We start from the raw sequence: 22,987 nt of genomic DNA on the forward strand, positions 1-22,987 counted from the left end.
GCCCCCTCCCGGCCCGGCCCCGCCCCGCCTGGCCCGGCCCGGCCTCGCCCCGCCCGGCCCGGCCCCGCCCCGCCCGGCCCGGCCCGCCCCCTCCCCGCCCGGGCCCGGCCCGCCCCCTCCCCGCCCGGCCCGGCCCGCCTCCTCCCCGCCCGGGCCCGGCCCGCCCCCTCCCCGCCCGGGCCCGGCCCGCCCCCTCCCCGCCCGGCCCGGCCCGCCCCCTCCCCGCCCGGGCCCGGCCCGCCCCCTCCCCGCCCGGGCCCGGCCCGCCCCCTCCCCGCCCGGCCCGGCCCGCCCCCTCCCCGCCCGGGCCCGGCCCGCCCCCTCCCCGCCCGGGCCCGGCCCGCCCCCTCCCCGCCCGGCCCGGCCCGGCCCGCCCCGGCCCGGCCCGCCCCCTCCCGTCCCGTCCAGCCCCTTGTGGGGCTGGCTGGCGGGAGCATGTACGCGTTCATGCCGGCGTACCTGCTGTGGATCCGCAGCTCGGAGCTGGACTGGTGCGAGGGACAACTACACCATCGTGCCCACCATCGTCGAGTTTTATAGCACGGTGCGTGGCGCCGGGAGCTGCCCGACGCTGCGGGAGCGCCGGGAGGGTCCCGCTGCAGCCCTGGGGGCTCCTGCTGCCTGCCGCCTCCGTATCCTGCGGTATTGTAGCATACTCTTCCGTGGCTGCCTCTTTATTTTCCTTCAAGAAAAAGGAGAGGTTTGGTGTTGTAGGTATAAAATAGGGAGGTTTACTAGTCCTACTCTAGCCATGCTATTACTCGTAAGTAGTGTGCAAGAGGCCCCCTCCTCGCCTGCGTCCAGCCTTGAGGTGGCCAAGTACACAAGTTTTGGTCCTGGGTTGTCCACGTCTGGTACCCAATTTGCTCAGACAGGTGGCAGCCACTTGACGGCGTGCAAGGCAGTGATGGGTCAAGATAAGAAAATACTGGTGTTTGGAGGCAAAACTAAATCTCACCGGGGTGTGTGCTGCTCCAAGAAGGCAAAGCTTTCAGAAACAATTTGCCTTAAGGTTGCAGGAAGAAGTCAAGAGTGTACTTTTGGGAGAAGAAATGATGTCTGTTTAAGAAAGTAGGTGAAGAAAGGAAGTAGAGGGAAGAGGAATAATGTAATTGTTTCTTCTTTCTAATAAGCCATGGTTTACCCTGAATACTCTTGCACTTTTCCGATACTCTTCAGCTGCTGGAAAGAACTTAAAGCACAGCCCCAGCAGCGGAGGCCAACTGCCCTGTGCCACTTATCTTGGAAAGCGAACAATGCTTCTGACAACCTGTAGATGTAAAGAGTTGCAGTGACAAATAGGTACACCACAATAAGATAATCCATCGGGCTTTCAGGTAGTTCACCTTTCCATGAAAAACCCGTGTCTAAAAGCAAACCTGCAAATGCCCAGTCTCTCTTCTGTTCTATAGGAGGTCGTGCGTGCACAAATGAGGAGGTGGAGCTTTTGCTTTGTCTCTTTTGTACTTTAAATGGCCAGGTTTTTTCCATCCTTTCCTGAACAGTCTTTCCCTTTCAAGCTTTGCTTTTTTGCCAACATCTAGTGGAAGAGAGAGGTGGGTGTCTGGCTTCACTCGCTGGAGTTTGTAAAATGGAGCGTGCTGCACATAGAGAGCAAGTAATTCCATGGTGCATGGTATACATTACTAACCTGTTGGGGTTTTTTTTTATTGTGCCTTGCTACCAAAGTTGTATGGGTGGTGGCTGGTTTGTGCTGTGGGAGAATTTTAAGGGTGTGTGTGGGAAAGCTGTTGGCTTTTTATGTGTGTCTAATGTCACTGTGAAAGAATCAAAAACAAAGAGAGGAAAAGGTCAGGATAAACAAGTTATTTGAAGACAGCAAATGTGTTTTGGAGCCAGTGACATAGGGGATTGGTTATTCATCTCACTGTATGTGCTGGTTCAGTTTGGGCAGAGTTAATTTTCTTCATTGTCAACTTCTGTGCATGTTGTTTAGTGCTGGAAAATAGTAATTCAGGGATGTTTTCATTACTGCTGAGCAGCTTTTCTTCAGGTCAGGGCCTTTTCTGCTTCTGATCCCACCCCACCAGTGAGTGGCTTGGGGCTGCATGAGGAACTGGGAGGGGACACAGCTGGGACAGCTGATTCCAGCTGACCCAGGAGGTATCCCCAACCATATGGCATCGTGGTCAGCACATACAACTGGAGGAAGAAAGAAGTGGTTTGGAGTGTTGGCAATTGTCTTCCCAAGTCAGTGTTAAACATGATGGGGCACTGCTCTTTTGGCAATGACTGAACACCTGCCTGCCCATGGGAAGTGCTGAATGAATTCTTTGTATTGTGTTGCTTGTGTGCCCTGCTTTTGCTTTACCTGTTAAACTGTGTTTATCTCAACCCACAAGTTTTCTCATCTTTACCCTTCCAGTTCTCTCCCCCAACCTGCTGTGAAGAGTGTGAGCGAGCAGCTGGGCAGTGCTTGGTTGCTGGCAGGGATTAGACCACAGCACTGCACTGAGCTGATTAGCAGTGGTATCAAGTGTGTGTGTGTGTGTGGCTCAGCTTCGCCAACGAAGATTTGGGCAGGGCTCTCCCCACGTGGGTGTGCCCTTCCAGCCTGCGCAGTGGATTTTTCAGGTGAGGCACAGCGTGAGCAGAACTGGCCCCACCGTTTAAGTCCTGAGGTTCATCTGCCACGGCCGAGCGAGCTTGGACAGTGCCAGTGAAGTCCTCAGGACTAGAACCTACAGCACCCGGCATTTCCCAGGAGATCTCCCATCCAAGTACTAATCCGGGGCTGACCCTGCTTAGCTTCTGAGATCTGACGGGATCGGATGTCAGGGAGGCATTTAACTGCCTGAGCAGTGGTATAGAAGCTTGCAAAATGTTAGAAGCTGCAATTTTGTCCAGATGAGTTACTGAGGTTTCAGACAGGTGGACAGATGCAGAAAAAAGTTTGACTTGAAGCCTGATGTGTTGTGGCAGCTGTACACCTAAAGTGGAGGGAAAAAAGGCCTTGTGAAGAGAGTGGCTGTGTTTAGCCTCTCTTCCGTAGTACCAAGTCATTGTAAGTGTTTGATTTTTGTGTTAACAACTTCTGAAAATTGAAACAGTGACTTGCAGTGGATTGATGGGGTTGTGCAACTGTGCCCCCTTAAAAACAGATGCTCAGAAGAAAGTTGGGAAATTTTGGCCCTACTCCAACACATACCTTAGGTGACAGCTAAATTTTATTCCTTCTAGGATGGTTGAGTTCTGATTCAAAACCTCTTGAAGTTTCAGGAAGTGCTCTTCAGCAAACCTGAATCTGCTATCTGGGTTGTTAAGCTTTAGATTAAAACCTTGCTAATCCACATTTTAATCTGTCACAGCTAAGGTCAGAATTGTGGTTGAGGTCTCACGCACAAAACTGGAACAGCTTATCTGATGAGTGCTTTTAAAACATTTTTTTTTCTAGTGGGACTCAAACCAGAGAACACAACAGGTTTAAATCAGTAGGAGAATATCTGTTGAAAGGTTTTGAACAAATTCATTAGACTATTTTTTAAAAACATAGGCAAACTAGACTGATGTGATTTTGTCTAGCTAAAGTGATTCAAGTCTTAGATCAGTACTTCTGGTGCTTTTTCCATGGTAGACTTGACAGCCATTGAGAGGACAAGTCACTGGTCAATACATCCTGTTCCTTAGCTGCTTGCTCTTAATGAATTGCCACAGTCTTGAATATTTGTAGATTCTCAATATAAGTTCCTCTGGGAACTGAGCTGAAATGTAATTTAAAGATGACTTGTCACATTTTGTGTTGCTTAAAGTTTTTATGCTGTTATTAGTTAGTGATAAACAAGTTGATGCTTGTGCAAATACACCTTAGCATTGACAAAAACAGAGGGCCATAATTTGTTGACCTAGGGCTTCACTGGATGGCAAAATGTTATTAAGATACCTTAGAAGCCTATGGATATTTAAGGTTTGTTTATTTTCTTTGTGAGAGTGTGTTTTTTTTCTCCTAGATAAGCAATATCTTGGTTTTTGTTTTACCACCCATATGTATGTGCTTGTTCCGTCAATATGCAATCTGCTTCAACAGTGGAATAAATTTAATATGGACTTTCCTGGCTGTGGTTGGTGAGTTGGTTTGTCCCTGTTTGCCAACTTACATGTGAACTTAAAGAGGACATCAGTTCTTACTGCTTGAAATTAATTGTTTTGCAAAACAAAGCAATCTTGATATGTACAGAAGAGTTTGCGTGTACTTGCTTACAGCTGAAACAGCCAGAGTTTCTGAAAGGAAAATGCCTTGTGCAGTTTGAGGTTGATGGGAACTTTGGCTGTAGTCATGTTCCCTTCCTATTTCTTTTGCATACTTACTTTTTTTATGTCTACGCTCATTCTACAGCAGTGCTGACCCCCTTCCCTATGTTGTTGTTTAAATGAGAGCTGAAAATACTAGTGCAGCTGAAGAGGGTAATAGGTTTTGCACTGTACTGAGGACCAAAGGCTTAGCTGTTTTGTGGATGTGAAATTTTGAAGTGTGCTCATTCCTGGAGGGACTTTAAAGGGATAATCAAAGCTGTCTGGGGCAGTGTGACACTTTCCACCTGTAAACATATATGATGAGTAGTCATCAGATGCTGCTTTTCATCTTTGTCTTACCCATTCTTGTGCTACTGAGAAAATTTAGAAGCAGCTTTTGGCTTTTATTTCTTAATTGATTTTGGATTGTACTTTTCTGCATGATGTCTCTTCATATACATCTACTTTCCTAGTAGAAGCTGACATTTTTAACTGCTACTTTTGTAAAATGTTGGTTTGTAATTCATAAGAGGCTGATGACCTGGATTGCTTCTTAGGAAAGTTGGTGTTTGTTTTCTGGTTTTCTTTTTTTATAATCTTGTGTAGACCAAATGGTATCCACCATTCTCTATGGAGTTCTGAGCATGAGCAGTGTGTTTTGGTCTGTTATGGTGTGCAACTATTTATACTGTCTTTTGATTTGTTCTTCCAGGAATTGGATCTGTTTACTTTCATGCCACACTCAGTTTCCTGGGCCAGATGCTGGATGAGCTGGCTGTTCTCTGGGTCCTGATGTGTGCTCTTGCCACGTGTTTCCCTAGGAGATACCCGCCCAGAGTTTTTTGAAATGACAGCTAATGCTACAATAATACATGTATGTACACATTCATGTTTCTTGAAACTTCTTGTGGAAACACCTAAACCTGCACATAATGGCACTGAGTTGCCATCCAGCCTTACCACTGCTGCTGCTATGTTTCTCACTCCATTCTGTTCTGAATGCTTGTATCTTAGTCCATTTTGTTCTGAATTCCTGAGTCTGCATTTGCTCAGGATGAGGTCACTCACCTCTGGAAGTGTTTGTTCTTGTTGATTCTAGGGAGACCTTTGCAGTGAGTCATTTAAATAAGTTACAGCTAATGTAAGAGAAGTCACCTCACTCTTCCTTTTGTATATGCTGAAGTGCAAAAGTGGACCTGTGAAAGTCAGCTGAATGTTCACCTGAATATTTAAGGCTGTGATTAAGGATGGTGTTTCATTATCAAAGGCTGTTTCTTTAGAAGCCTATTTTTTTAAAAGGATATTTTCTTTTTCTTGCAGGTTTAAAACAAAGCACATCATAGCCAGTTTAAAGAATTTAATTGTGGTTTGCCCTCTGCTAAAAAAAATTGTACTGTAAACTTTGTATAAACTTTCTTTCATGCAGTAAAGAAGTTGAGGTAGTAGAAAGGTTTGAATTGCAGCACCAGTGTTGTTCTTTCTGAAGATTGCCAAGACCGCTGCCTGTTGCCCTCTTACACTGTTATTATTTGATGCCTGGATTAACCATTCCTCAAAATAGCTTGCACGAGGAAAAGGGTACCTTTAATTACTGTGTACAGCCTATGTGTATGGCCCAGTTCTCTTCAGCATCTTCATTAACAGCTTGGATGCAGGACTGGAAGGGATACTAAATAAGTTTGCAAATGACACAAAACTGGGAGGAGCTGTTGATCCCTCAAAACCAGGGAGGCCTTGCGGGGAGACCTTGACAAATCAGAGGACTGGGCAATCACCAACCATATCAAGTTCAAGAAGGGGAAGTGCTGGATTCTGCACCTGGGAGGGGGCAACCCTGTGTTACCTAAAATTCAGAGGGAAAAAGTTTCTGAGACATTAATATAGGAAAGGTAAAGATCAGTTCTTTAATAAATATTTTCAGGTGTATGGTGCATATAGGTGCTCCAGCCAGCACCCCCACTGAAAGCTTTCATAGGTATAAAGTATACAGAGACACACAGTATATGTAGGTGCAGATAGTATATAGATGTAGACATGTGCTACACTACAGGAGTTACACAAATTTATAACACTGCCTAATAATCATAACTAAAGATTACATCCAACTGAGGAACTGTTGTCCCTCAAACCACCTCGATGCCACCACCAGAACCTCCTTCAGATATGCCCCTTGGCTCACCTCCTTAGAATTGAGTTGGAGGTCTCATGACCCCTTTTTTTTCAAGGAAAGATGGTGAAGGGTAGTGAACTGTGATTTTTAAAACATGATGATATAGTTGATTGCTTTACAGAAGTCAAGTCACTGATTTTTTTTCTTCTCTTTTTTTTTTTTTTAATGTGTGGATGTCTGTTCTCAGGCACATTTTTATTTGCCTCGCAGCATATCTGGGCTGTCTGCTTTGCTTACTTTGATGGTGCCCTGAGATACCTGAGCAGGGCCCTGTCATAAGGTTCTAGCCCAGTGAAAGGTGGGCATTCATTGGAGTTCCCTATGTCACTCTCCTCTGTGCACACAAGAAATCACCTGTGAAGATTACATGAAGTTGGCCATGGAATGCAGATGGATTTTCAATTACAATCAAGGATAGACAGAATGGTAAATGAGACTAATGTTGTATTATCTCTTCTTCCTAAGTTAGGCAGCACTTCAGATGTCATAGGAAGAGGAGGGAAGTGTGTTCTTTCCTCTTTGAAGAGGAGAGAGGAAGCAGGAACGTCGAGGCACTTGAACACTAAAGTATCAAATGGCTTCTCTGGTTGGCTCTGCTTCACACTGTGTTTTTGATGTAGCATTTCTCTTGATAAAAGTTCTTTTCAAAAACCAGGGTCAAGGATTGATGTTTCTGCAGTGGGTCGCCTCTGGTGCTTGATTTACTTCTTTTATAACTGCTGGATTAAGGCCTTCTTTGAGAAAGGAGCCAGTCCAAGATGCCTATGTGCAATCCCATGTCTTTAGCTCTGATTTTGGTGTGCTTGCACATGGCCACAAGAGTGTGCTCAAAGCCCTTGCTGCTCACAGCCTGGTGTAGCACACAGGGAGTCTCGGTGTGAATCACTTTGGAACACAGAGTATATTGTTCTTTCCCAAGTGCAACAGCAGACCAGTGTTTGCAGCTGGGTAACTGTGTAAGTGCAGTTAGGCAGTGTGAATGCAGAAGTAGTTGACACAAGTCCCTAAAACTAAATAGAGTTCAAGGTTTTACTGTATTTCCACTGACCTGTGAACATTTGTGTGCTGCTTATTTGCCTCTCAGAGAAATGTCACAGAAATTCCCCTCTTCCTCTGCAGACACGTTTGGTCTTGAATTTGGAATTGAGGCACATACAGAAATGTAAATATTGACTTCAGTAAGATCTCAGGTCGGCATGGACTGACAGTGTGATTGAACTATAAAACTTGTAGGTGCCTGGCTGCACACCTAATTTGGAAGTTGACTTCTCATCAATGCATTGCAAAGTGATGTAAAAAGTAGTCCAGTGCTCCAGTGATTATATTTAGGAAGAAAGTAGATAACTGCTTAAAAACCATGCTGAAGACCTAGATTTCAGTGAGCAATGAAATGGGATATTGAGTCTTGTATGCTTAGGAAAGAATAGTAGATTCAGATGTTCTGTTCATTTCAACCTGTTTTGTAAAGATAAGGGATGTCTAGGTCCATTTAGTTTTAAGATTATTGGGGTTGAGGTTCAGGAATGACTATGGTTCTTATAAGCAATTAATGCTAGATCTGTTTAAAGAATGATGCAAAATGCAGGCATATTTTTCAAATATTATCCATTGTAGCTGCTAATAGCTGCAGTTTTAGAGAAAAATGCATTCCATCAGAACTGTAAGGTTAAGCCTTTGAATGTGCACTTCTATTAATAAGTGTTATTTCCTCTTTTAGTATTAGACCAGGAATATGATTTCCTCTTTTGCTAACTCATCTCAAGTTTGCTTGTTTTTTATCAATGCAAAAATATACTCTATGCAGTATCATCTTTATGAAAGTGACTTTTAGCAAGAACTTTGGGGTGAATTAACTTTCAAGCGTTTTAAAAACTTTAAAACCTTTGTATTCACATTTATACTTAGAAAGCAACAACTAAGCTGTATGCTGATACACTTAAAGAAATTGTTAGTGGGAGATATGACTGTCTTCTTGAGACCTCCAGAGTGGGTAAGTAGACTACTGTCTGATGACTGCATGACCATAAAAGCAGCAACATCTTTCCAGTGGAATAGTGCATATTTATACCACTTGCTAGTACATTTGAAATATTTTTTTTGACACAAAATGCAATTTTTGTATGAGATCTGTTTGTAGAAGTTCAAGCAGTAATGTTTGTTGCTCTTTGAAACACAGCTGATTTGTCCTTTTCCTTCCTCTCCCTGATTATGAAATGCTCAGTTTCAAACGCTTCTCAGGTATTAAAAATTAATGTGATTATACAGATAATATTGTGGGCTGGAACCCAGCTAAGGTTTCTCATGCCCAATATGGCACTACTTTGAGTAAGATTTTTTTGATATTGTTTGCTAAATTACTATGTTACGGTAAATAAGTTATTTTCAGTATTGCTTGGGAACATAATAATTACAGACAGAGTGTACTATTCAAAATGACTGGAACCTTCCTACTTAATATTTTGTTTGAAGGAAACCTCTGACTCCAAGGGCTCTAACCAATCTGCTGTTAACTGCTGTTCTGCTCTGCAGAGCCTGACTGCTCACAAAGAAGTAATTTCATAATTCAAGAAATCTCTGTAGTGCATTCAGCTATTGAAGAGGTAAATGAATGCAGATACAGGCCAAGAATGATCTATATTTTTAGTAACTAACCTTTAGCCTTCATACTCTTCATAGGAGATTCTGTGATCACTATGTGTTCAAAGCTTCACTGTTTGGAGTATTCCACTGTCGCTGCAGGTCACCACTTCTTGACGTAGCTACTGTACTTTATATTAAATTAATATTTACTTCCATGTTCTGAAAATAGCTAAATTTATTTCAAAGAAGAAAAAGCGTGCAGTATTTGCAAGATTCACATCTTCACAGATTTCACCTTAACAATAATATTAGTACGCAATGAAATATATGAACAGCATGCAGAGGGGTTTCTGCACTGAATCATACAGGTGAATATACATGTGCATAAGTAGTTGTATCATGTTGCAGTATAAAGTGATGTATATTCATCTGCAGGTTTTATAGTCCCCAAAATGCCTTCTTCCCTTGCCAGCAGGAAGTGAATTGGTCCCTAGTCTTTAGGTTCAATTACTATTTTAGTTTATTCAGTGGGATGCAATGGTGTGTTTAGCATATTGCAGATATTGGCATGTGATAGTCATTTAATGTCAAACTTCAGGTTTTTTAAGAAAGGATGGTCAACTTTCAGCAGTGACAAACACTTTCCCAATTCACAGTCATTAAAATTTCAAAAAGTAGTATGTAAGGAGTGGTGTTCGGTTGATTTCTTTTCTGTCTCCATTGAAGTCTATGTACTAATGTTTGTGGAAAGCTTGTAATACTTTGCAGCATTAAATTGCATTTGAAATAAATACTGTTTGCTTTTTCATGCATTGTACTTGTGGAGAAAAAAGCAGCTGCCAGTGTAATTCCTTGCTGGCATAGTAAAGATAACTTCTCCCTTACATGGAAAACAGCAGTTCAGACTCATGGAGGAGAAGGCAGACTGCATTAAATATAGGACCATTTATTAGCGACATAGAAATTGCTTAGCAAGCTGGTTTTGGCAACCAGAGCAAATACTCAGAAAACTGCAAGCCTATGAAACAAAAAAGACAAGTAGCAAGAAATGGCTAAAACAAGTGGCTTGTATTTCCACAAATAGAGAAAACTGGGTCAGAGTGAGTACATCTGGGAAAACAAAGTGTGGATCTTCAGTGTTTTTTACCTAAGACTCTGCTCCCAACTTAAGGGAGTGAGATTATGGCTGTGCAGTAGCCTTGCACCTGCACTTCCTCTCCTATTTCCCTTTTACCATAGTTCCTCTCACTCCATATAAAAAACAATTTTTGAGATATTCAAGGGTCCTTGTAAACAAGTAGAACCAAGTTTGAAATTGTTGTGTGAAAGCATAGCTATAATTCAAGAATGTTACTCACTTGGAGTTAGTGTCTGTAGCTGTTGAGAGTCAGGAAGAGCTGTTGGGTTAGCTCATGTATTATCCTGTCACTCAGTCTGCTCCTATCTGGAGTTTTATTGCCATGATTTCCTGTCAAGACTTCATCATACCACGGCATGCCTTTGGTAACTTCAAAGCTTCAGGCTCCTTTTGTCCTTTTGTCCAAATCTGACAGAGGCAAGGACCTTGGAGATAATTTCCTGCCAGCTGTGAAAAAGACAGGTAGAGAAGTCCGTCTGCTAAGATGAGCTGTTGTTACAATTACAGAGAACTTACCCAGGAAGGAAATAAAAGCAATGCCCAAGTTCTGGATTGGCTTTGACTGCCATTTGTACTAGCTGAAGCTGGAAGGAATTTCACAGGCTTCTGTTCCAAAGATAAGAGGAATAACTTGCTGTAACACACACATATTTGCCTTTGTCAAAGGGTTTCTTTAGGCAATTTTTCTCACCCTACCGACTCAAAGGTTTTGGGAGTTGAAGTGCCAGAACTGAGAACAAAGGTTTGGTTGATGGCTCCAGATTCCAACTGAATGGTGGGGCAGAGGTGAGAAAACAAATTCAATGCACCTTTGAGGGGGAGAGGCTTTTCCTGTGTGCTGGCTTCACTTTGTTTTGGGCAGCTGCTGGGAGAGAGTCACTGTTTTGCTGAGCTGGTGAGAGCTCCTTTTGGCTCTGCTCTTTGCCTTCCCCTCCTCCATCTCTGGGCACCCTGAGCCAGAGAGAGGACAGAGAGAGAGAGAGGAGGGTCACAGCTGCTTTGGGACACACTGCAGACCTTTCTTTCTGGGGACCTACTTTGACTGCAAGGAGATTTCTGGGAATTACCACCACTCCTCAACTCCAAGTTGTCGGAGGACAGTTAGTAGATGAGGATTTTATCAAGTGGCAGAGATACTATAAACGCTGGGTGGATGAAGATGCCGAAGTGCAAGAACTGGGGAAACCTTGGAACAAGCCTGATAACGATCTCGAAGGCTTTAAGAGTTATTTGGACGTTTCTCCTGTTTAATTGTTATCTACCTCAAAATGGTTACCCTTGTCTTTTTCCCTTAGTCATCCCTGTCCAGGTTTCTTCTCCCCACAAACCCCTAGGGCATTTTCCCGCCAAGCCTTCCCTGATTGGTCCCCAGTTGGTGCAGTGCACCATTTTCCTTATATGGCTATGTTCAAACACCATTCTCTGATTGGTTCTTCCCTCGTTCCTCCCCTTCATTTGCATACCCACCAATCCGATGCCTTGCTCCTCCCTGTCTCCACCCCTAACTCCGCCCTAGTTCTAGAAAGTTCCATGCTCCCCTATATACGTCTGGGCGTTCCAATAAACCTTGCTTCTCTGCGTTGACTCCTGACTTGTGTGGACCTCTTCCTTCGGGGGATCAGCGCCGGGTTGGGAGCGGGAGGAGCCTTCCCCTAGCTTCTAAGGAGTGGTCCCTCGAGAGCACCTGCTGTTGCTCTTCAAGCCCTTCTCCTAGGAGCTTCGCCTCTCCCCGCCGTATTGGTGGTTTCATTCATCCACTGGTACCACGTGTTTTCTTCTTTTGAACAAAGGACAAGGAGAGAGAGAGAGAGTCTGCTCTTTCCCCACGGGAAAGTCTCCATCCTGCGCCACATGAGTTGTTCACCCCCTTGTCTCTGCCTCACTGGGAAAAGACTGAGAATTCACCTTGCAGCCAGCTGAGGTATGACACTGACACTTTCTATAAATATAATTGCACCAGGAGGAACCTACAGTTTGGGGGGGTTGTTGAGGTTTTTCTGGTGCTGGGGAGTAGTTTGCTCTGGTCTGTTCATAGCTGTATCTATATATAGTAGTTAAGAACTGTTATCCTTCTTATATACATTTTCTAACTAAAGTTTTGGGTTTTTTCTAAATTTAATAAGGGGTGATATGGTTATTGAGGAATCCTCTCCTATGGTCTTGGTAAATATTTCTGTTTCCCTCAAACTAAGACATCCTTCTTCTCCAAACTTATGAGGCAGAAACTCCCCCATGAGTGTTGTTTTTTAATCTTGTATTGACGTACTCCAAGCTGTCTGTTAAAGACAGTGCAACCTGAGAAAGACTGCAGTTGGAAGGTGAGAGGCTTCTATACCACAAATTCAGGAACCATAAAATTTCCCAGCGTGTAGTGAGGAGGTGAGTAGGTGTTTGTCAAGAACAAGTTGCGTCTACAGGATTTGGTTTTCTTCTGCAGAAGGATATTTTCTGTCTCTGTGGCTATGGAAGAAACTGTACTATAAGATTGTGACACATAAGAGTTCTAGAACTGTCTGAGAAAACACGATAATAAAGTATTAGAAAATCTGTGTTTGATTTAAGTTCTGTGAACTTGTGAAAAAATGGTTTGGATAGCTGCTTCTGAACTGTCCTAGGTGATCCATTATCAAAATCAGAAGAAGGTGTCAAGTGGTGTTGAGCAGGGAATCCTTCCTGGGTCACCTTCTGTCTAATTGCTCAGCAGTGCCTACATGAAAGTTACTGATAAAGTTGGAAGATTCACGAATGCCTTGAGAAAAAAGTCTAAAATCCAAAAGTGGTTTGCTCAATTGTTAAAAAAAGAGAACACAATTTAGTAAGAATGATGTATTGTATGGTCATTATTGACAGTGCTGAATCCAAGTAACTAGGAAAAGGAGTTGTTTATTGTGGAAGAACTGAAGGATTGGTGTGGATCAGCAGTCAAATCTAATACAGTAAGATATCACCTCATTAAAAAGAAGAAAGACAGCATGGTACTGGAAAAGGAAAAAAACCAAGCAAAACACTGTATGGAGAAACAGACTTATTCAGCCTTAAAAAAACAATGTGAGATAGACCTGAACAGGATGTAAGTATGTAGAAGGAAGTGGGCAAAGATTCAGGACATCTTCATGGGCATACTTAAGGAGCAGCTGGGAGAAGCTGTAGGCATTTGTATAGGCTATGGGTGTGTCTGATCCTGCCTGACAGCTATGCTGAGACACATGGAGGACAGGGAGGTGATTCAGGACACCAGCAGAGGTTCAGCAAGTCCTGCCTGACCAACCCAGTGGCCGCCTTGTGATGGTGTGACTACATCACTGGGCAAGGGAAGGGCTACAGATGTCATTTATCTGGGCTTCTGTAAAGCCTTTGATACAGTCCTCCCCAACGTCCCCCTCTCTAAATTTAACAGATAGGGATTTGATGGGTGGACTGTTAAGTGGATGAGGAATTGGTTGGATAGCCACATCCAGAGGATAGTGGTCAACAGCTAAGAGTCCTGATGGGCATCAGTGATAAATGGTGTCCCTCACAGGATCATTTTGGGACCAGTGTTATTTAATATCTTCATTAATGATATGGATGAAGGGATTGAGTGCACCCTCAGCAAATTTGCAGATGAGACTAAGCTGAGTGGTGCAGTGACATGCCTTAATGATGGAATACCATGCAGAGGACCTGGACAAGCTTGAGAACTGGGACCATGGGAATCTCAGGTGATTTAACAAGAGTAAGTGCCAAGTGCTGCACCTGAGGTCGGGGCAATATCCGGCATCAACACAGGCTGGGGGATGAACAGATCAAGAGCAGCCCTGCCAAGAAGGACTTGTGGGTGCTGGTGGATGAGAAGCTGGACATGACCTGACAATGTGCACTTGCAGCCCAGAAAGCAAATTGTTTCCTGGGCTGCATCAAAAGCAGTGAAGTCAGCAAGTCAAGGGAGGTGATTCTGCCCCTCACTCTACTCTGGTGAGATCACACCTGGACTGCTGCATCCAGCTCTGGGGTCCCCAGCACAGGAAGGACATTGAGCTGTTGGAGTGAGTACAGAGGTCACCAAAATGATTTGTGGGATGGAGCACCTTTCCTGTTGAGGAAAGGCTATGAGAAAGAGAATTGGGATTGTTCAGCCTGGAAAAAGAGCAGGCTTCAGGGTGACCTAAATGCAGCCCACCAGTACCTGAAGGGAACCTGCAAGAAAGGTGGAGAGATACTTGTTACAGGGGCACGTACTAACAGCACAGGAGGAATGGCTTCAAACTGAAAGAGGGTAGACTGAGATTAGCTATTAGGGAGTAATTCTTTACTGTGAGGGTGGTGAGGCACTGGAAGACATCCAGAGAAGTTGTAGATGCTACATCCCTAGAAGTGTTAAAGACCAGACTGGATGGGACTCTAAACAGCCTGGTCCAGTGGAAACTGTCCCTGTCCATGGCAGAAGGGTTGCCGCTAGAGGATCTTCAAGGTGCCTTCCCATGCAGACCATTCTGTGGTTCTTTAAAGCTTCTGTCCTAGTTCAGCAGGAGGGACCAGCTAACCCTGTGTGGGGGTGATCAAAGCTGTGTATTCTACCCCCTCTATTCATTCCCCAAGGTTAATGGGACATTAGCAGCAGCTGCCCAGGGAGCCTTTATCACCTTCACACCCAGCCTGAGGGGGGTGGAGTTGCTAATGGGCCATCAACAGTTCAACAGCCCCTGGCTCCCAGAGTTAATCACCCATTGTGTGAGTCCCCGCCCAGGGGGAGGGACTGGGTGCTCCCTGAGGGTACATAAGTGGTGGGTAAGAAGACCTCGGGAACTTCTCGTCGGATCCAGAGCAGCAGCAGGACCTTGACAGGAGGAGATCACTGCTCTCGCCCAGACCACAGCCCTCGCCTGCACCAACAGGTTTTTCTTTTCCTTTTGCTCTGGACTTGGGGGAACCACAGGGGTCTCAGCACAAGGGCAAACAAACCCCTTTGGGTTTGTGCCCCAGGACACTGGGTTATACTGCTGGGGTTTGTGAGTTGAAAGCAAATTCCCTTGTGTGTCAGTGTTGTTATTGTAATATTATTATTAAATTTTAGCTCTGACTTATAATCTCTCTCTCACTGTGAGTTCATTTCCCCTGCTGGTTCACCTTTAAACCAGCACAGCTTCTTAACAAAACATTGAGAAGTACTACGGTTCTGTCTCTATTCTCATTATCCCAAATATCTTTATGTCACTGTTTGTACCTCTATGCTAAAGGAAGTATATCACCCTTATTTTGTTGTGTGGGTTCTGTTAAGTCAGTTAACCACGTAAAATTTGTTTTTCGTATATGTCACAGATTATATGAAACATTCTTAGAAGCACAAATGGATCAGCTTAATAAATACTAAAGAAGGAAAATATCAACAACCTACAAAAGCAAGAACAAATTTCTAAGAAGGTAGTTTTGGTGCTCATGTTCTGTATAACCTTGGTATTAGTGGAGAACATGGAGAGTTCAAGGAATCTAAAGAATTGGAAATTGTCTCTGAATGACTTTCATGGGACTGCATGAAAGGTAAAACAGATTTTGGTCAAGAAAAAGCAGTGCTATACAGTCATGGATGAACAAGTCAAGTGTTGAAAGACACATCCTCAGCAATGACATGGTGGTACAAAATGAAAGCAAAAGCAATTAAGTAAAGAAAGTAGACATTTAATGTGCAAAGATAAAGGTTATTCTAAAACGCTAGATATACTCAATGTTTACATTATTTGCTGTAGTACTTCACTATGTTTGTAATATATCATTTCACGGAATCACAGAATATGGTGTTGGAAGGGACTCACAAGGATCATCAATTCCAACTCAGCCCTGCTCAGGGCTATCCCCAAGAGTCACACCATGTGTGTGAGAGCATCATCCAGACAGTTCTTGAACTCTGTCAGGCTTGGTGCTGTGATCATTTCCCTGGGGAGCCTTTTCCAGTGCCCAACCACCCTCTGGGTGAAGAACATTTTTCTAATATCCAACCTGAACCTTGCCTGATACAGTTTCAGGCTGTTTCTTCTGGTCCTGACACTGGTCACTAAAGAGATCAGTGTCTACCCTTCCTCTTCCCCCTCACAAGGAAGTTGTAACTGCAGTGAGGTCTCCCCTCAGTCTCTTCCAGGCTGAACAGACCAAGTGCCCTCGGCCCCTCCTCATATGACTTCCCCTCAAGGGTCTTCACCATCTTCGTTGGCTCTTTGGATGCTCTCTTAAGAGCTTCATATCTTTTTTTATATTGCAGTGATGAAAACTGCACACAATATTCAAGGCAAGGCACATTATCTCTGGTGTTTTTTGACTGCAGACAAGGAAGCCACAACCCTTGTACGTGCTAGTTTACAGTGATGAGTGACATGGCCTGGAAGAAGCTGTTTTCTGAGAAAGAAAAAAAAAGAGTGCATATTTAGACAATGAGCCAGAGTCAAGGCTAGATCTTTTGTTTACACAGAAGTGATACCCATTATTGACATTAATGATTACTTGGAAAAATTGCTTAACAGTTGGGGTGCTAAACAAGTGCCTTATTAGACATCTGTGGCAAAAAAAGGGGCTGTGAGGTCAGTTCAAGGAAGATGTTCCACTGACAAGAGAAAACTGCTAAGTTGCACATAAAAGAAGTGGGAAGGAAACTGTAAATGATGGCATTACTGGTAGGTAAGAGGGGAATGTCAGGGAGAGACTGTGAAGGGAAAAACCTTGAACAAAAAGGGGGAGTTGTAAGAGGACTGCAGAGAAGGGAAGATGACCTACTTTTTTGTTGCACTGCAACGTAATTCTCCACATGAACACATTTTTGGAGCAATGCACTACTTATATGTCTGTCTACAGGACTGTGGTCTAATTTTCAGCTGGCAGTGCACTGGACTAGGATTGTGGTGCCCTAGGCAAACAGATAGCTCAGCGTTTCAATATTGTACTGTCACAGCTGCACATAGTATCTGCAGAGAGGTGTGATTTGGTCTATCTTGCTGACCACAGTGCCTGGACTACCTTTGGTAATTGCTAATCTGTTTGCTGAAAGGAAAGAAGTTGATGAAGACAGGAAAAACAATGTACAATAAAATGCATTTTCATGAAATAGCAAAGTAAGGTGTGCTGGCTTAAAGATAAATTCGTGGGAGAAATGAAAGCTACTCAAGAGAGACTACAAGTCAGATTTACAGTTTAACAAAAAGATTACAATAAATACAATGATACAGAGGAAAACTGGATTTAACCCACAAACCCCAGATGCATAATCCAACACCCTGGGGCATGACCAGAATGGTGTTCGTTAGTCCCTGTGCTGAGCAGCACATGGTCCCTCTGAGTACAAAGCAAAAGGAAAGGAAAACCTCTTGGTGAGGATGATGGTCGAAGTTCTGTCAAAGTAATGATTGCAGTCTTGTTGAGGGTGACAGTCACAGTCCTGTTGAAGGTCTGGTTCTCTTCTGGGTCCAACGAGTGGTAGTAGAAGTCCTAAAAGCCAAAGATTATATATGCTCAGGTTTAGGTGAGATGCCCAGTACCTCCCTCAAGAGTAGGGAGTTTCACACTGGGTGATTTAACTCTGTGAGTCATGGGATATTTTTGGAATCTTTTGATGGCCCATTGGCAGACATGACCCCTCAGGCTGGGTGTTAAGGTGCTAACAACTCCCTGGAGGGGAGTCATCATGGCTGAATAATTGGTGTGAAGACAGAAACCCCTTTTTCACGGGTTCCTTTAACACCCAGCTTGTAGCCTGAGGTGTCAGGTGTGCCCTAAGCAGCTGCTGCAAACAATCTATTATTAACTGGTCATCAGAAATGACGTAGAGGGTGTAGAATACATAGTCTTGGTTATACCCACATAGTGATAAATTGGTCCCAGCCCCTGTAACTAGGACATAAAGTTAGAACGGTTCTTAGGAAGTCATGTAAATCATCAGCAGCTCAGAAGTAGGCTCAGCCCTTCAAAAATGTCCCTGGAACTTTTTTGTCCAGCCTGTTTGTTGTTCAAAACTTCCAATTCCAATACCCACATTTTCCCTTTATTCTCGTCACACAAGCAGAATCAACCAGTGGATAAAAAGACTGCAAACTTTTTACTGCCAGCACATTGGTGCAGCATGAGAAAGATGCAATAGGGGAAGGCTCCTTGCTTGTCTGGGAGAGCAGGGCTTTAACATTGCAAATGCAGCCTGAGTAACATGCCAGCTAATTTGCCACCTTTGTGAACTGCAGTGAAGGGGATAGGTCAGGCAAAGGGGGAGAAGATGCTCACTTATCCTGGCCTTATGAATTAAGCCATGAAAGAAATCTGCTGACTCGATTTTGTCTGGCTGTGTTAAAGTGCTGTCCCACCTTTAAAAGTCAATACAAATCTGCCTCTGGCAGGATGTAATCAGGTAAAGGGTTCCAACGTCTTTAAAACCATACCACAGTAGGACTGCTCTAGCATATTCATGTATTTGTGTGAATCCCCTGAAATGCTACTGTAACCTTATTCCATACCTGCAGAGTCTTGCTGATATGCTGCTCTCCAGCTCTGGCTCACTGCTCCATCAGTGTCACTATCCTGTGTGTTAGACATCTAAGTATCAGGTAGTAAGTCAAGCCAGGGAGGATTTATAGAAGTTATTGAGAGTCTTTGCCCAAGATCATGAAGAAGTTTGTGTCAAAATATTGCACTATTTTATACTTAGGAAAGTGAGGCTTCTTTCTGGTATTAGCTCACATACTCAGGTAATGTTTCCATTCCTTGCTTTAGAATAAGAGCTATATCTTTGAGCCTAGTTAACAGCCCATGTTATATCTATGGAATCAAATATCACAATCCATATACAGAACTGAGACTTGCCATCAAGAAGTTTGACTGAACTGTCCTTCATCCATTCAGGATAATGAATGAAGGAGCCAGAGCCTCTTGGCTTGAGTATTCTGGTCTCTGAACTGTAGCATGATGTCGATTCCCAGACTCTACATGTTTCTTTTCACACTATGATGCTGTGCCCTTGTCAAACTAAGGTGCACATATAAAGGATTTAAAGACAAATAAGAATCCTTGCACTGGGTTTCCACAAGAGGAAGTCTTTGCTTAGATAAAATCATGAGAAGCAAGGCTGGGTAAGTGGCCCATGTCTTCTATGCAGGCACAAGGGTGGGGAACAAGGTTAATGACACTGCAACACCTCATAGAGCACTGACCCAAGGCAAGGCTACATCTGCTCTCTGTCTAACAAATACTCACTTCTTTCTTCATGCTCTGTGTTCATTTTAGGACACTTCCTAAACTGTGATGGACAGTCCTATGTATTACCACTGAGGGAAAAGGGATAATTAGCCAGGAGAGGAAAGAAGCCTGGTGCTCCAGAAAAGAGCTCTGATGTGTGTTGGCAATACCAGTTTTAGTTTGTCTGCAGGAAGTGCTGCAAGAAGTAAAAATACATAGGAAAGGAAAATAACATATAGTGTCATAACTAATGCTGGTGAGCACTGTCATGGTATTTTGCAATCAGAGACCATGTGGCATAGCAGCCTTGTCCTTTGGTCGCACTGCTTGATGCTTTTTCTTCAAATCTTCCCATGCTGATTATCTGTTTAACTTGTTAACCTGATATGTAATTCTACAATTCAACATCTTTTTATTTCTTTTCTTTTCCTCTCTCTTTCACTGCCACATCCTGTCTTTCAAACTATTACCTGTGCTAGCATTTATTCAATCTGAAATTTTCTTTCTGTGATTGCAGCACTGAAAACTAATACAGACAGCAAATATACATACCTTCTAACCTGCGGATACCTGGTGGCAGTTTGTGGCTGCAGTGTTCAGCAGCATAGAAATGCTTAAATACACTAATATAGATTGGACCCAAGTAGACAAAAGATTTTAATTTTAATGCAAGCCACCATATAAAGACCTTTCCACAAGCGGTGCTTTGCCTAGAGTGAAAGGGGATCAGCTTCTGCATAAAGACTGTGTTATCTTAATGCTGCACACTGCTGTCATTTATACAAAAGGTCAGTCCTTGAACTGTGATAAATGCCTGATCTCAAATACACCTTATAATTATGAGCAAATATACCTTGTAACTATTAAGAATTTAATTGTAAAGTGAGTTAGTTGTTTTTACAATATTTTTATACTTAGAAAACTGAGGAATGCAATTCAATGTCTGTCTATCCTCAGTCTGTAGCATGGTGTTATATAGCTGAGAATTACCTAATAATTGGAGCAATTAAATGCCTCCCTGACATCCGATCCCGTCAGATCTCAGAAGCTAAGCAGGGTCAGCCCCGGATTAGGACTTGGATGGGAGACCTCCTGGGAAATGCCGGGTGCTGTAGGTTCTAGTCCTGAGGACTTCACTGGCACTGTCCAAGCTCGCTCGGCCATGGCAGATGGACCTCAGGACTTAAATGGTGGGGCCAGTTCTGCGCACGCTGAGCCTCACCTGAAAATCCACTGCGCAGGCTGGAAGGGCACACCCACGTGGGGACAGCCCTGCCCAAATCTTCGTTCACGAAGCCAAACCACACACACGCTCACCTAATAATAAAGAATAATAAACATAACTTAAAAATGCATGTTTTATCCTGGTCAGCAATTGAATGTAAGAATTAGTTTTTGCTCTAAGGCTCTCTGACTTTTTTCTAATAAAGCTGAGCATTTAGATAACCAAATAATTCTTAAAATTTTAATTAATGACAACTTTTTATAGTAGAGAAGTGTATAATCTGTTAGTATTACTATTTCCTTTTGGGAAGCTAAGATGCTTAGAAGCTTAGATGGCATTAGTAATACAATTCATTGTCTGTGACCTTGCTGGTCACAGCAGCAATCAAACCTAGCACATAGGCAGGACATTGACAAATGCAACAAAGAGTGAAAGACAGACCAAGGTAAAACCACAGAAGTCTTTTCACCTGCCAGACCTGATTGGCATTTTTGGAAGATAAAATATTATCTCAGAGAAAAGGCCCCATATACTGCACTAGTGATGTTATTTTCTTGAACCTAAACAGCTGTTAAGAAGTAATTGCAATCTTGAGAATTTCAGTCCATTTAGTATCTCACCTGGAACCAGAAATGGAAAAGGGCAGAACTGCAGTAAGAACTGATTTTTTTCTATATTATTTAATTATAATGGGGAGATGATAGCATCTTGATAGTATGAAAAAATACAGAGGAAAAAAAATCCCTTAACTGTATAAACAGATTTGAAATCAATGACAGTTTCACAGCTGAATGCCAGCTTAGGTATTTCATGAGAGGCTCACATCAGGCTCTCTCTGTGAGGAATCATCTCTGTTCATTTTTCATGCAAAAATGCAGTGGAAAATGTGATTGACCCTTAAATTGTACCTAGCAATAAGCACACTACAGGAAAAAGTGGCCATCCTAACAGAAAAAACTTTGAAGTGATCTCATTTTTTTCCTCTGTTCCCGTTGCTCCTGCTTTATCTGACCTGAAATGTTCATTCTAGGAAAAGGATGATTGATACAATAGAAAACTGTCTGAGGTGAATGCAAGCATATATGACATTAATTGTGACTGTATGAAGGTGCATCTGAAAAGATTTTACGGTCCTGAACCTTACTCCAAAAGCAGAAAGGTTTTACAAGGTCAAAGCATTTAGAAAGATGGGTGAGACATTGTTTTCTGTGTATGCCACCGTGTCTGACTACCAAAATTTATGCTAGATGATAGAGAAGATGAAACTTCTCTATGATATTTGTATAATCTAACAAAGATACTTCCTTTTGTTCTCAAAACAGAGGTGGTGATGTGTGGGGTTTAGAATTGGATTATTTTACACTCTTGATAAATACAGAAGTACTTGTGGTACTTCTCATCACTCAGCTACAAAAGCCACTAACAGGGACCCTTACGTGGTATATAGGATTCAGGGTTTCAAAAGTGTTTCCTTCAACATCTCACCTTACAAACCCCAGAGGAACTATGGGGCAGCTGTTTATTTTGTATTAGCTATATGGTGAGGGAAAGGATGAGACTGATAGCAGTTTACTGCTGTAGCATCTGAACATGTTACGCATGGCTCAGTCACTCCATCTACCCTCCCCAAACTCTTGTTGTTAACTGTTGCTCTCTGCAGTTCCAGGGAAACTATTACAGAAGAGACTTGCTCTGTGAGAATGGTATCTTGCAGATGTCAGTCATGTTCCACGAAACGTCTCTGAAGAGAACAGAAAAACCTGTGAACTTGAACTTGCACACAATAGAGACAGGCTGTAAAGACCATAATGGTTTTTGTTTCTGACTAATTGGTGGATGTTCAGTGGAGGGTTGAATCCAAGCAATGAGGAGGTCATTATGGTACTGTTTACTCTTCTTTGCCACAGTCTGTGAGTTTACCTGCACTATGTTTATCATCAATCATATAGATGCTGTTGTTCATCAGAGTAAGAGGGAATAGCTAGTCTGACAGACATTCCTGTTCCATCCAATTCATTCAAATATTTCAGCATTTAAATCTCTGTTGTCTTCATATGAACCTTATCACTACCAAATAGGATGCATAGAGAGAAAATTAGAATTCACACCCCCCCCTCCCCAAACAACTAGAACTCAATCTGCCCACAGCTGTAAAAGGTAATAAAAGGGTTTTTTTAAAAATACATCAGCAACAAAAAGGAGGGCCAAGAAAAATCTCCATTCTCTATTGATGCACAGAGGAACATTGTCACCAACAGTGAGGAGGAGGCGGAGGTACTTAATGCTTTATTTACCTTAGCCTTTAACAACAAGACCACTTAACCTCAGTTGCTCTGAGGTGGTAGACAGGGACAGGGAGCAGAATAGAGCCCATGCAACCCAGAAGGAAGTAATTATTGACCTGCTGAGCTATTTAGACACTCAAAAGTCACTGAGACCA

The 22,987-nt window shown here is 43.1% G+C and overlaps 1 protein-coding gene across 1 annotated transcript; it reads left to right on the forward strand.

The window, feature by feature from the left end:
- The first annotated feature begins 447 nt into the window (after positions 1 to 447).
- On the forward strand, positions 448 to 9,744 carry ACER2 (alkaline ceramidase 2). The gene is given in 8 exon segments (XM_071581578.1): positions 448 to 498; positions 500 to 544; positions 3,969 to 4,083; positions 4,964 to 5,104; positions 5,678 to 5,690; positions 6,543 to 6,847; positions 8,327 to 8,411; positions 8,891 to 9,744. Coding segments are annotated over 6 exon segments (615 nt in total). The 3' UTR covers positions 6,793 to 6,847; positions 8,327 to 8,411; positions 8,891 to 9,744.
- Positions 9,745 to 22,987: the final 13,243 nt, after the last annotated feature.

The sequence above is a fragment of the Pithys albifrons genome, chromosome Z, assembly GCF_047495875.1.
Source record: "Pithys albifrons albifrons isolate INPA30051 chromosome Z, PitAlb_v1, whole genome shotgun sequence".
Lineage (NCBI taxonomy): Eukaryota > Metazoa > Chordata > Aves > Passeriformes > Thamnophilidae > Pithys > Pithys albifrons.